At 40.7% G+C, this 13,359-nt stretch overlaps 1 protein-coding gene across 1 annotated transcript in view; it reads left to right on the plus strand.

Annotated features, from left to right (window-relative positions):
- The window catches only part of RAB2A (RAB2A, member RAS oncogene family), a 43,406-nt gene extending 34,813 nt beyond the window's left edge, over window positions 1–8,593 (plus strand). Inside the window, exons 7-8 of the mRNA XM_057426069.1 lie at window positions 4,479–4,547; window positions 6,955–8,593. Coding sequence (XP_057282052.1) covers window positions 4,479–4,547; window positions 6,955–7,050 — 165 coding nt within the window. The 3' untranslated portion in view covers window positions 7,051–8,593. The remainder of the gene's footprint in view (window positions 1–4,478; window positions 4,548–6,954) is intronic.
- The last annotated feature ends 4,766 nt before the right edge of the window (window positions 8,594–13,359 follow it).

Here is a 13,359-nt window from a genome sequence, read left to right on the forward strand (position 1 = left end):
ACTGTTATTTGAGAGCCTAGGTGTGGCCTCGTAGAATAGAATCAAGGAATAGTTTGGGTTGGAAAGGACCTTAAGATTATCTAGTTCCAACACCCCTGCCATGGGCAGGGACACCTCACACTAAACTATGTCACCCAAGACTCTGTCCAGCCTGGACTTGAACAGCACCAGTGATGGAGCATTCACAACTTCCCTGGGCAACCCATTCCAGCACCTCACAACCCTCACAGTAAAGAATTTCTTCCTTATATCCAATCTAAACTTCCCCTGTTAAAAGTTTTAACCTGTTACCCCTTGTCATGTCACTACAGCCCCTAATGAAGAGTCCCTCCCCAGCATCCTCATAGGCCCCCTTCAGATACTGGAAGGCTGCTATGAGGTCTCCACGCAGCCTTCTCTTCTCCAGGCTGAACAGCCCCAACTTTCTCAGCCTGGCTTCATACAGGAGGTGCTGCAGTCTCCTGATCATCCTCGTGGCCCTCCTCTGGACTTGTTCCAACAGTTCCATGTCCTTTTTATGTTGAGGACACCAGAACTGCACACAATACTCCAGGTGAGGTCTCAAGAGAGCAGAGTAGAGGGGCAGGATCACCTCCTTCTACCTGCTGGTCACGCTCCTTTTGATGCAGCCCAGCACACGCTTGGCTTTCTGGGCTGTGAGCACACACTGAAGCTGGCTCATGTTCATTTTTTCATCAACCAACATCCCCAAGTCCTTCTCCACAGTTCTGCTCTGAATCTCTTCTCTGCCCAACCTGTAGCTGTGCCTGGGATTGCTCTGACACAGGTGTAGGACCTTGCCCTTATCATGGTTAAACTTCATAAGGTTGGCATCAGCCCCCCTCACAAGTGTGTCAAGGTCCCTCTGGATGGCATTCCTTCCCTCCAGCGTGTCAACCGAACCACACAGCTTGGTGGCATCGGCAAACTTGCTGAGGGCGCACTGAATCCCACTGTCCATGTCACCAACAAAGATGTTGAACAGGATGAGTCCCAACACCGATCCCTGAGGGACACCACTCGTTACTGGTCTCCAGCTGGACACTGAGCCATTGACCACAACTCTTTGTGTGCGGCCATCCAGCCAGTTCTTTATCCACCGACTGGTCCATCCATCAAATTGATGTCTCTCCAATTTAGAGACAAGGATGTTGTGTGGGACAGTGTTGAACGCTTTGCACAAGTCCAGGTAGATGACATCAACTGCTCTACCCCTGTCCATCAGTTCTGTAGCCCCATCATAGAAGGCCACCAAATTGGTCAGGCAGGATTTCCCCTTAGTGAAGCCATGCTGGCTGTCACCGAGCACCTTGTTGTAAACTTGTTATATTAAAACCAAATCACTGGCTCACTTGTATATGACCATTTTTAATGGTGTGGTGCAAATACATTCAGTAATATCATATATAAAAGCATCAGTAATTTGTGATTTTAATTTGACATTTCCCTGCAGTTATGTTGTTTCTTTAATTTTCCTGAAATCTAGAATGTTTACAGTTGGAAGTATCATACTGGTTTTACAAAAGTCTGTCTTTTCTTTCTATGCATTATGGAGATAATTATGTGCTAGGGCCTTGCCATCTTTCAGGTGGCTGCATATAAATCCAGATTGAATCTGGTACTGCCTCTCCTGGGGTGGTGAAATAAACCTGGACCTGAATTGATTTGCGGTGGAAGTGTTCAAGTACCTTTGTATAGTATTTTATTAACAGCAGCATTGGGGGAATGCACAATGCAACTGCAGTAGGCTTGGTAGGCAGCCAGCTGAGCCCATGGGGGCTTACTGGTTGAAGTCTTGTGTTGTGTAGAAGTGGCTAAACTGCACCTGGATCCAAGTTGGCATGTGAAGTGCTACAGCTGTGTTCTTGCAGCCCCCTGCTTGTGGTCTAATAAATCCAAACTGCATTTGAGGGGAAATTGCTCTGTCTTTCTGCATCCATGGCTCAGCTAATCTGCAAATAGGATAAACTGCCCATAAATGACTGAGAATTTATAGTATATACTGCATGTTCCAGATAAGAATTAGAACATGCAGTATTAAAAGAGGTTTTTAGAAGTCGTCAATTATAGAGCTCACCTTCTTGTCCTTGCTAATTGGGACACTAGCATGCAGTGCCAAAATCTGATATGGTATTCTTAAAGCGAGTAGACTGCTGTTCTCAGTGAAGTTCTCAGGTGGTTGTTTTGAGTCCACTTGTGCTTTGAAGCATAAGGTAACTTAAGATGCCTGGATTAAAGAAACAAGTGGAAGTCCCAAGGGATGTCTCTTTTCGTGGCTGATTATTAGTAACTTTTCAGAATCCATACCAACTGAAGAAAACATGAGGTAGACTTATTATGTGTTATATTCTTGTCAAACCATTGTTTTCAAATAGGAATTACTTATATGTGACCCAGTGCAGCCTGGCATTTTGCCACACAGAATAATAGTACGTGCTGTTTAAACACTAATACGTGGTGCACCAGAATCACTGATGGGAACGTGGTCGTCAGATGATGTCTTTTTGAGCCAACTGAAATGGTAGGCCTGAGATGAATGGAGTATTTGGATTTTTCAGATCAGTGGTTTCTTAGGCAAAGTGTTTAATATTAAAATAGTCTTTAGTGAAGTTAGTATTACTGTGGTTTTGCTTTGTACAGTACATGTGTAGTAACTGTGTTGGGAGGGGGTGTTGACTTGTGTAATCATGCTGTGTTTTACTGAGTTTTTTTTTTTTGTGAGGATAGAGGCGTTCCTGCAGTGATCTGTTCTTGAGTGTAGCTCCCAGATGATATCTTAGACTCGGCTGTGTTAGTTTGGAGTGTGTTAAAATTCTAGTTTTGCTGGTCTAAAGTAATTCTTACAGATCTAATAGAATTAATTTACAGGAGCCTGGGAGTACTTAGCCAACGTGGTCTAGAATTGTTAGAAGTGCCAGTTGCTAAGTGCTTGTTTACATGAAGTTATCATAACGCATTTTTAAGACTTGAAGTTCTGTTTAATGTCCCACTGAAGCAGAAGCAAGCAAGCGTCCTCACAGATTCCAGCTGTGTAGATTTCCAAGTTACTGACTTCTGCCTTTCAGTAGGACCATGTATAAGGCCATTACAATAATTGGTGTGTTATCAGAAACCAAGATAAGTTTGAATTCTTTTCCTTACATTGAAAACTTCAATTTCTGAGGAATTTGAATCAATTCGTAGTTGGCCAGAAGCCAATTTTTCCTCCTCAACTCTAACACGTGTTTGAAAAACGAACTCGCTTCCTAAGTGCCTTGTGAATCTGCAATGATTAATTCTTCTCATTATTTTGCTGCAAATTCTCATGACCCTCTGTGATGATTCGATCACCCACTTAGAGTTTATGCATATTCATATCTTTCCATTCCTGATGCAGTCGTTCAGGTCTCCTTCACTGGCTGTGGTGTGTGCTTGGTGCAGTAATTGAGCTGCAGTAGATTGATTACTCTGGGGAGCTGTAAGGCCTTTAAAGGTGAAAACATATCAGTCCTGTTAATTAGGAAACAAAGCTCTGGTGGCAAGTTCAGCAGTCAAATGCTTCCAGTGTAGAAATGAGGAAAGGTATGATTTGTTCCTCTTCATGAACCCTGTTTACTTTTTTATATTTGAATTAGATCTGTATTTGCTGTATTGGGCTTGTGCAGAAGATAGGCTATCTTGTATGATTGCATGGTGTTGGTATTTTACAGCAAAAAAACTATATGCTTGATATTGATTGCAGTTATTAGCTGCTGTTAATCACCTCTTAAATTATACATTATTTTAGGCATTACTTGACCTATAAAGTTAAATGAGAGATGAAGAATGGAATAATTGATTGTAAACTTTAACCAAAAACATTTATATTGTTCACTTTCCCAGACCTGAATGTCAAAGTCCTTTCTCTGAATTAAAACAATAGATTTTTCAGAAATCATGATAAAACCCAGGGCCTCTCCTTTCTACTGTTAAGATGCCTATTGCCTATCCTGTAAGATTAATTAAAGAGAATACATTCTGAAAATTAGGTGAATATTAAATGATAGCATAAGGTTTCATCCAGCAGACAGCATCCTTACATCATCATTGTAAGTACCCTGTGGTTTTATGTTGCTAAGCATTCTAATCTAGAGTGGCCTATTACAAAGATATTAAGGGTAGGGGAAACCATCTGCCACACAAGCTATCCATAAGGGTCAGACATAAATAATTTAAAAGTAATTTATATATCTTAAAAACCACTTTTTCCCTGTAATTACTGGACAACAGATTGTAGAATACAGATGTTATGAAAATGGCACTGTTTTTCTAAACAGCTTGTGATCCATTGCTACTCCAGGGTAGGTTTTAGGATGCTGTTGTCATACCTGTTCCTGCTGAGGTCAGAAAGAAAAGCCTCGCTGGAACACCTGCACATGAGATTGGGTTTCAGTTAGTACATCTTGCACCAAAGGAGATCACATTCACTGTGTTTGTGGTTTTTTTCCCCTCTGTTTTAGGCATTTATTAACACTGCAAAGGAGATCTACGAGAAAATTCAGGAAGGCGTTTTTGACATTAATAATGAGGTAAGTTTTTGTACTCTGAACACTTTTGGATTTTTAAATGTACAGAATTCGCTTTCACTAGAAGGCTGGACAGTAAAACATTTGTCCGTTTCATTTGGATGCTGAATTGTCTGCTATTGTGATAAAAATGGATTAAAATAAGTGACCCTATCCATCCATGAAGCATCACAAAATAATATAAATCCCCAAAAGAGAAGAAAATCCACTTTCATCCACTTCTCCATATGGTGTCATCTGTTTTCAAAGATAATTTTCCACTATGTAAATGGGGGACCATGTTGATATGCCAGATGCACTCCATGAGCTGTCCAGTGTACGGGAGGGATTGCTTTGAGAGTTACATAAAAGACTTTTGAAATGTTCCTGGTTTAGGTGGCTGGATTCTGTAGGGAATAAAAGATTAGCTGGTTTGCCTATGCACATTACTGAAATTACAGATTATCAGGGCCTCTCTTCACTTGTTTGGGGTGGGGGTGGGGAGGTGGAGCAGGGTGTACTTCTCTAATGCAAGAGGCTAGAAAGACCTCTAATGTTTTTCTTGAATGTTGATACTATGCTGTTGAAAATCTTGAGCAGTTAGTAGCGAGGTTCATGGCTGTAGAAAACAAATTCCAATTCAGCAGTAGTAAATAGAAATACTGGGATTGTGTAGAAATGTTAGGATCATACAAGCTCTCTGCTAAGGTTCCCATAAAAAAACCACATCCCACAAAGTTTAAATTTGTCAGTATGAAGTGTTCAGTCCTTCCTGATGCACAAAGGTTGTGGGTTGTGTTTGGTTGGTTTTTTTTTTTATTCTGCATGTCCCTAAACGTTGTTGCTGAGGTGCTTAGTGAAACCACATGTGAAAATCTGCACTGCCACTCTCTGCTTTGTATCTGTTCTGTGAATAGGTGCATTCTCTGTCAGGGACTGAGTCCGAAGTTTCTGTTAAGCATTATAGTCCTTGCAGAATTGTTCAAAGAATAGTTGAGGGAGTTAGCAGGACTTAAATAGCTTCACCTGTTCCTGCTTAATATATTCCAACAGCAGAAAACTTAAACTGTTAAAAGTATTGCTCTATGACTTCAGAGAGGAATTAATGAGTAACTTGAGTAGCATGCAAACGATTTGCATTAGGAAACTTGTAGCTAAGATTTGAATAGTAATCCTTCAAAGACACTAACTTTGACTGGAGAATGTGTGTGTATATGTGGTGGTTTGGTGAAACATCTTTTGAATTCAGTTCAGCAATGAAAATTTCAACATTTCCTCTAATGTTTTTCCTAAAGAAAATGCACTCAATAGTGGAATATAAATTGGACAGCACTCAGAGAGTCTGAAAAAGCATGCTCATTGTATCTGTCGAGTTTCATATAGTAGCTGACTGCTTTACTGTGCCTTACGGAGCTTTGATTGCAATATGCTGTCAAGAGCCAACAGTCCGTGCTACTGACTTGGCTTTATGCCAGGTCTGGCTCCTTGATTCCTCAAGAAGTTGCTATCAGCCCAGAGGGGGCAAAACCAATGAGCCATAGGGCATGCTTTTTATTAAAGAGGAGTCAAAGAGCGAAAAGAAACCACATCAGCTGCTGTCAATACTGAGCTAGTGCCAGAAACCCGAAGGCTACCACTGTTGCAGAACAACTGCCAAGCGCTATAAATCTGAGATTTACTGTGACGCAAAGTTTCCTTAAGAGCTTAATTTCTGAAGCTACTGTATTACTTTTCTCAAAGTGCTGTATTTTTAGGTAAAATCCACTTGAGGGAGTGAGGGTTAAGATATAAGTGTGATTTTGATGAATGAAAGAGCTACGCTGTGTGTGGGTTCTTGGCAAGTGGCCATGTCTTTCGGGATCATAGAAATTATTGATGACACAGAACACTCGTGTGCCCTTAGCCTCTACAGCTGATTCAACACAGAAAGAAATGCTGTCTAGAGAGGAAAAGTTTTATATTAACCTATTAAACTAATGGAGGTTTTGGTGAGAGGGGAGAGGTTACACATTCCTAGTGAAAGCTGTGTGTTTTTAAAGCCTTATTCCAAGTAGTATTCAAAGACAGTTTTGGCTCTATGTTTTTGTGTTTGGAGCTTAAGCTGCAGAGTTTAACACAGACTAAATTTAAATGAGAAGGAAAGCATCTTCCTTTAAATTATATTCAACTGCTAAGCACATGTTGCTTAAAAAAAAATACAGATATATAAACTTTGCTGTATTTATTGCATGCATTTAGTTGTGGCTCTCCCATCCCTGGCAGTGTTCAAGGCAAGGCTGGATGGGGCTTTGAGCAACTCGGTCTAGTGGAAGGTGTCCCTGGCTATGGCAGGGGGATCTCTTCCAACCCAAACCATTCTGTGAAGCTGTGAAGCTTTTCAAGCATAATAGTGTTCTGCAATAATTACACTGTGTATTATACCTCATTTCAGGCAAACGGCATAAAAATTGGCCCTCAACATGCTGCTACCAATGCAACGCTTGCAGGCAATCAAGGAGGACAACAAGCTGGAGGAGGCTGCTGTTGAGCCCATTTTTACTTTCTAGCTGCCTGGATGGGGCCTACTAACTTGTTTGTTCACCCTTCCCTGCCCCCACCCCGCTCGCCTCCACTTCAGTTCAACTGAGACATGAAACTTGTAAGTTGGTTTCCTGTTGCAGAAGACTTTATCCTTCAAATTCTTGTATAACTTTGAATAAATGGTTAATGTTCACTTAAAGACAGATTTTGGAGATTGTATTCATATCTATTTACATTTGATTTCTAGGTCAATTGATGTGATTATTTTTGTTAAATGTTGTCTTGTGCCCTTGACTACGAACTGAATTGTATTAAACACTACAAAGTCATCTGAGTATTTTAATCAGTTTGTGTAGTTAGGTTTCCCACCTCCTGCGGTTACCTAATGTTTAATATTGTAGAGCTGTCCTCAAGTTTTTTGTCAATTTTCAAGGCTATAAAGAGAAGCGGAAGGACTCTTTTAATTCTGTATTTATCACTTTCTGTATATATAGTTTAATAACCTGCTTGGGTGTACTTGCCAAGCTAGAATTCTTTAATGCATTTGCATAAATTCTATACTACTTAGAGCTTGAAAACTACAGAAGCATCAATAGAAATTGCTTGGACGCTAAATTTTAAGCCTTTTTGACATTGTTAGCATGTTCATCCTCACTCTTCATTATCCTGAAGTCCAAGAGGAATGCTTAATGTATATTACTAGAGGCTACATACGTGCTATCTATTTTAATGCCAAATGTTTGCTCTTTGTCCACAATTTCCACAGCACCTCTTCAGAAATGGATTAGCTGTTTGCCTTAACAAATACTATAGGTAAAAACAGAGTATGAATGAAAAGTGGAGGAACAGTTGATAAATTTAAAATGGCATATTATATAAAAAAAGGTTAATCTTTTCTTAATGTTTTTTTCTTGTTACCACTTAATTTCTAGGTATATTTTTCATGAAGGACAGTTTTTTCAACCTAAATGTACAGTGGTTGTGTAAAGTTTTCTTTTAGTGGCAACTTGTAATCCTAAGTATATGGTAAGCATCTTGTCTATTGTGAAGAGGGTGTGAAAATAAAATCTGCCAGTTTGGAAATCTTAATGAAAATCAAACTTGGAAACGCTTCGATACTTATTATGGTGGTGGTTGGGGGCAGGGGTATGTTTTGCCTCACATGAAAGCATTGCAAGAGTGCAAAACAAAATCCTGTATTTAAGTGTTTATTTGTTAAAGTACAGAATATTCATGTCACTTTTCCTACAAATGAGGAAATGACTGAGTTTGCATCTTGTCTTACCTAAATAAATCGCAGCTAAGAGGGTAATAATAATGCTAGGCCATGGTCTATGTATCAGGCGTGGGTAAGGGGACAGGACAGGCAAGAAATGACTGCAAAACTTTTGTCGTACTGGACCAATAGTGACTGCAACGCGACCCTGGGGGACATGGATCCTCATGTCATCCATTCTGTGTCAGAACTTTAATGCCGAAAGTGAATAAACTTCAGCCTGACAGGTGTTAACATAGCAGTGGTTCTGAGATTAAATCAAGTCTAAAAATCACGTGGAACCTTTTGTTTGTATCTGGGGGAAGGGACAACCGATAAGGATTTATTGCTGACTTAAGCTCTTTCCTCCACATATAGGAGCATTGTAAGCAGTGCAATGTAATTGTTCTCAACTATTTAAACCTTACTCATTTTATGTACTTTTAATTGTTAACTGTTCATTATATGAAGTTTGCATCTATAAAACACTGTTTGATTTGAAGTATGAAAACTGTGTTGCATGACAGTAAAACCATGTGACTGAATTGCATCAATGCTGGGGGAAAACTGGCTTGTAGTACCTAGATCTTCACAAGAATGAGTACTTGCTTGAATTAACTGCTCAAAGAGTTTTTGCAACTGGCAGTCTTGCAGAACTCAGTTGCTTGAGACGAGATGGGAGAAAGCCGTTAAGCAGCCTCAGGTCCATTACAAATGGGAGGAAATTTCTCTTAGCTATAAAATTCCCCCCTTAAGGGAGTAGAGGAGGGGAATTTGTACATTGTCCTGAGAAGAACATCCTGTTTTAAGTGGTGATGATTTACAAAGCTAAAGCTTCTGACAGCCACTCAACTTCTGAAAGCATGGAAGATGTGTAGACTTGACCAGGAGTCTAGGACTATTGTAGCAGACCCATCAGTGCGCTTTTTTTTATTTTTTTTTTTTTGGGGTTGGGGGTGCTATGGGGACTGGGTGCAGAGCAGGGGGAAGGTGCTGTGACTTACTACAGCCACATGTGCATATTGATTTCTGGTCCTGCTGGTTGGTCCTAGCTTACATGCCAGCCTTATACTGCATGTTATGTTAAGAATCTGGTACTCTCAAAGAGAAGCTTGGACCAAAACTGAAGTTCCCTCACATTCTGGCTGGCTTTTTGTCTCAAGCTTTGCTCATACATAATCCTTTTGTTGCCAACTAGAAATCTGGGGGGGGGGGGGGTGAGACCCTCCCGATGCTAATTTATCCTATTAGAATTTGAAAATTACATAGCACAGAACCTAGCCAGGAAGGTTTATTTCTAGAGCATGTGCTTTGCAAGCTTGTGCTTTCACAAGTTTTGGTTTTACTTGTACGTGAGTGACTGGTAACTTGCTGAGCTTTCATGTTTGAATTCCAGTTGGCTTTTATTGGTTGTCTTTCCATAACCAAAGAATTAAAATGTTTGTTTCCCAGCAGTTTGTACAACTGTTAAATGTAATAATGTAAAACTCCTGATACTGGAAAAATTGTACCAAGATGCAGTGTCCCTGTACTCCCAGTTAAGCAAATGGTATAAACCATAGTTAACTTACAGAAAAGTAAATTTGGAATCACAAATCCTCTAACCATGACCTAAGACTTGTGTCTCTTATTTCTACTTAAAATTAGAAGCTCTGAGAATTTTGGCACTCATTATAAAAAGATTAACATTCCCCTTCAGTCTTGTACCTGTGTGTTTCTGTTGACTTCAGTCATTCTGATTTATTCTTGTACAAGATCTGGCTCTGCAGTGACTTAAGGTAAATAACTTCCAAAACACTTACTGATAAGCCAAAATAACAGGAGACTGGCTGAAGCCCTGCCAGGCAGCGAGTGCCCTGTTCCAGAGAGGTCTCCTTGTCCCTATGTTACACTTTATTGTGACACTTGGTTCACTGTGTTGTTGACTAGTTGGAGAGCCTTCAACTGCAATAGCTATATATTGTTGGGGTTAGAAGGGCAGAGATTAGTTTTAGGCTAAATGGCATACATTTAAGTTGGGAAAGGTATTTCTGCTTTAAGAGTTTACCCGTGACTGGTAGAGCACTAAATCTGTACTTGTGAAGAAAAGAAAAACTCTTATCAGGCTTGAGGTTACAGTTAAACTGAATCTGAGTGAAAGAATGTGCATCAATACAACTTGGAAATATCAAAAGATTATACTGGACATTAAAAGTTTGTTTCTTAAAGTAATCATTCTAAGTCGGAGTCACTGAACATGCCTAGATTTTTCTCAGAGTTGTTACCAGTAGAGTATTGCTTTTGTAAATGCTCATGCCCAATATGGTGATTCCTCTTGATGGACTGTTGTTTTGACACTACTGATTGTCATGCAGCTTTCTTAGGTGTTTTGTTTGGTGTCTTTGGTTGGTTGTTGTTTTGGGGTTTTTTGGGGGGGAGGAGAGGGCTGTTGTTAGGGTTTTGGTTTTTTTTTTTCCTCCTAAATCAAGTTTCTCTTGTGTATTATCTCCTTTTTGTCCAGTCTATTCTGGTATTCTTTCATTCAAACTGAATCCGGTGAGCAAAGTGCTGTTCTCCATCTCTATTGTTCCACATCCTTTACACCTACATGTAAGGGAGTTTGCCCAGCATGGGGCATTTGCTTTGGGGATGGAAGGATGGGGCATAGGGAGAGAGGGATATACTGTGCCCCATCCCTGGAGGTTTTTAAGGATAGTCCGGATGGGACTTTGAGCAATCTGGTCCAGTAGGAGGTGTCCCTGCTCATGGCAGGGGTGTTGGAACTAGATGATCTTAAAGTCCCTTCCAGACTACACTGATCTTGCGGCATGATACAAAAATCATGAGGGGAGGTATTGCCTGTATTCTGTTACTTGTTACACATGTGGTGGATATTGTTTTGTATGCGTGTGGGGATATAATTTGCCTATTCCTCTTCCGCTATTGCGAAGGAGATACGGGAGAAGAAGGAAGACTAACAGGTTTTATTTGGCTATCTTAAGAAATTTGTTTGCTGGTATCACACATAAGATTTGTATATACTTAATGCTCCTCCCCCTGGAATCTCTGAAGTTTCTTCTGCCACACTGCTGCAGTGTAACTTTAGCAGGACCCAGTGGTGATTTATTTTAATGTGGTACTGAAATCTCCATTTGTAAATAATCCTGACTGCTGCTGTGTAAGGAGCTGATGAAATGTCTTTACTGGGTCTGCTGCATATGAAAGAAACCACAACATTAGGCAATAAAAACTACTAACAGAATGTTACAAAACCAAGACCATGACAAAAAAGCAGCATGTTGTGGATCTATCGTTTTTATTCTTGGGACAGATTTTATTATGTTTGGAACTATTACAAGACATGTTAAATATTGTGGATGATAAGAGGAAACAGACTCTTGGCAAACATGAAAAACCAATTACAGCATATTACCCTATTCCCCTTCCAATAAAGGAGGGGCATAGCTAAAAGTTTATTCTTTGCTTTTTAGCAGCTGGAAGAGAAGGGGGGGGGGGGGAAGTGTTCCTGCTAGAGGATTGGCTTGAGGACAGAGGCTGCTGCTGTAGCAGCCATGCCGCAGGCAATCCAAGCTGGAGAAGACAAAACCAGCGTGTGCTGCAGCCAGTTCTACCCCAGCCTAAAAAACTTCTGGCAGGGGAGTGGTGATTAACAAATATTCTATACTATCAGGTATATTCTGTTCAGGATATTCTGTTCACTTAACTGTTCACTTAAAAATAAACCTTTAAACATTGTATTTCATTGCAACCTTCAGAACTGCAAATCTTGCTGTTGCGGAGATAAGTATTTCCAGAAAATTGTTTTGACCACTAAACTGGAACATGCATCTGATACTCGGACACAGGATTTAACTGCTGCATCGTGTGGCTCTATGTGATGTAGAGGTGAAATGAGGCATAGGGAAAATCTGCTCAGAAGTTCATGTAGAATCCATGCCCCTACACTGTACATCTGTTTGAATTCCTATTCCAAATTACGCTTCTAAAATGGGCCGTGGCCACATGAGCATAGATGAATCAATGCATAAGCATGTTTTGGGGTTCTCTTCCCCCCACAGCATAGTTCTGATTTTTAAAATTCCTTTTCTAAAGAATCAGAGGTATAAATGTTTATATTGGGCAGAATCTTGGTGGTGGTCAGGACTGTGGTATATTTGGTGTGAATTATAGCAGGATCTAATTCGCCTTTCATCCTTAACTGAAGCCCAGTACCATGTATTGAACTAACTGGAAACTGATCATTTACTTTTCCTACACTTAGACATAAAAAAGTGGGAGGCAGGAAAATCCATGAGAGGACAGCTCAAAAGAGACCAAGGTATGATTCTAACAATTGTCATTATTGAGATTGATGCCAACCTCATGAAGTTTAACCATGACAAGTGCAAGGTCCTACACCTGGGTCGGAGCAATCCCAGGCACAGCTACAGGCTGGGTAGAGAAGAGATTCAGAGCAGCCCTGCAGAGAAGGACTTGGGGATGTTGGTTGAAGAGAAAATGAACATGAGCTGGCTTCAGTGTGTGCTCACAGCCCAGAAAGCCAACTGTATCCTGGGCTGCATCAAAAGGAGTGTGACCAGCAGGTCGAAGGAGGTGATCCTGCCCCTCTACTCTGCTCTCTTGAGACCTCACCTGGAGTATTGTGTGCAGTTCTGGTGTCCTCAACATAAAAAGGACATGGAACTGTTGGAACAAGTCCAGAGAAGGGCCACGAGGATGATCAGGGGACTGGAGCATCTCCCATATGAAGCCAGGCTGAGAAAGTTGGGGCTGTTCAGCCTGGAGAAGAGAAGGCTGTGCAGAGACCTCATAGCAGCCTTCCAGGATCTGAAGGGGGCCTATAGGGATGCTGAGGAGGGACTCTTCATTAGAGACTGTAGTTACAGGACAAGGGGTAATGGGTTAAAACATAAACAGGGGAAGTTTAGATTGGATATAAGGAAGAAATTCTTTACTGTAAGGGTGGTGAGGCACTGGTATGGGTTGCCCAGGGAGGTTGTGAATGCTCCATCCCTGGCAGTGTTCAAGGCCAGGTTGGATGAAGCCTTGGGTGGCATGGTT

This window comes from Pezoporus wallicus, unplaced genomic scaffold (assembly GCF_028554395.1).
Source record: "Pezoporus wallicus isolate ANWC-B61680 ecotype Strahan unplaced genomic scaffold, APGP_CSIRO_Pwel_v1 contig_4131, whole genome shotgun sequence".
Classification (NCBI taxonomy): Eukaryota; Metazoa; Chordata; class Aves; order Psittaciformes; family Psittacidae; genus Pezoporus; species Pezoporus wallicus.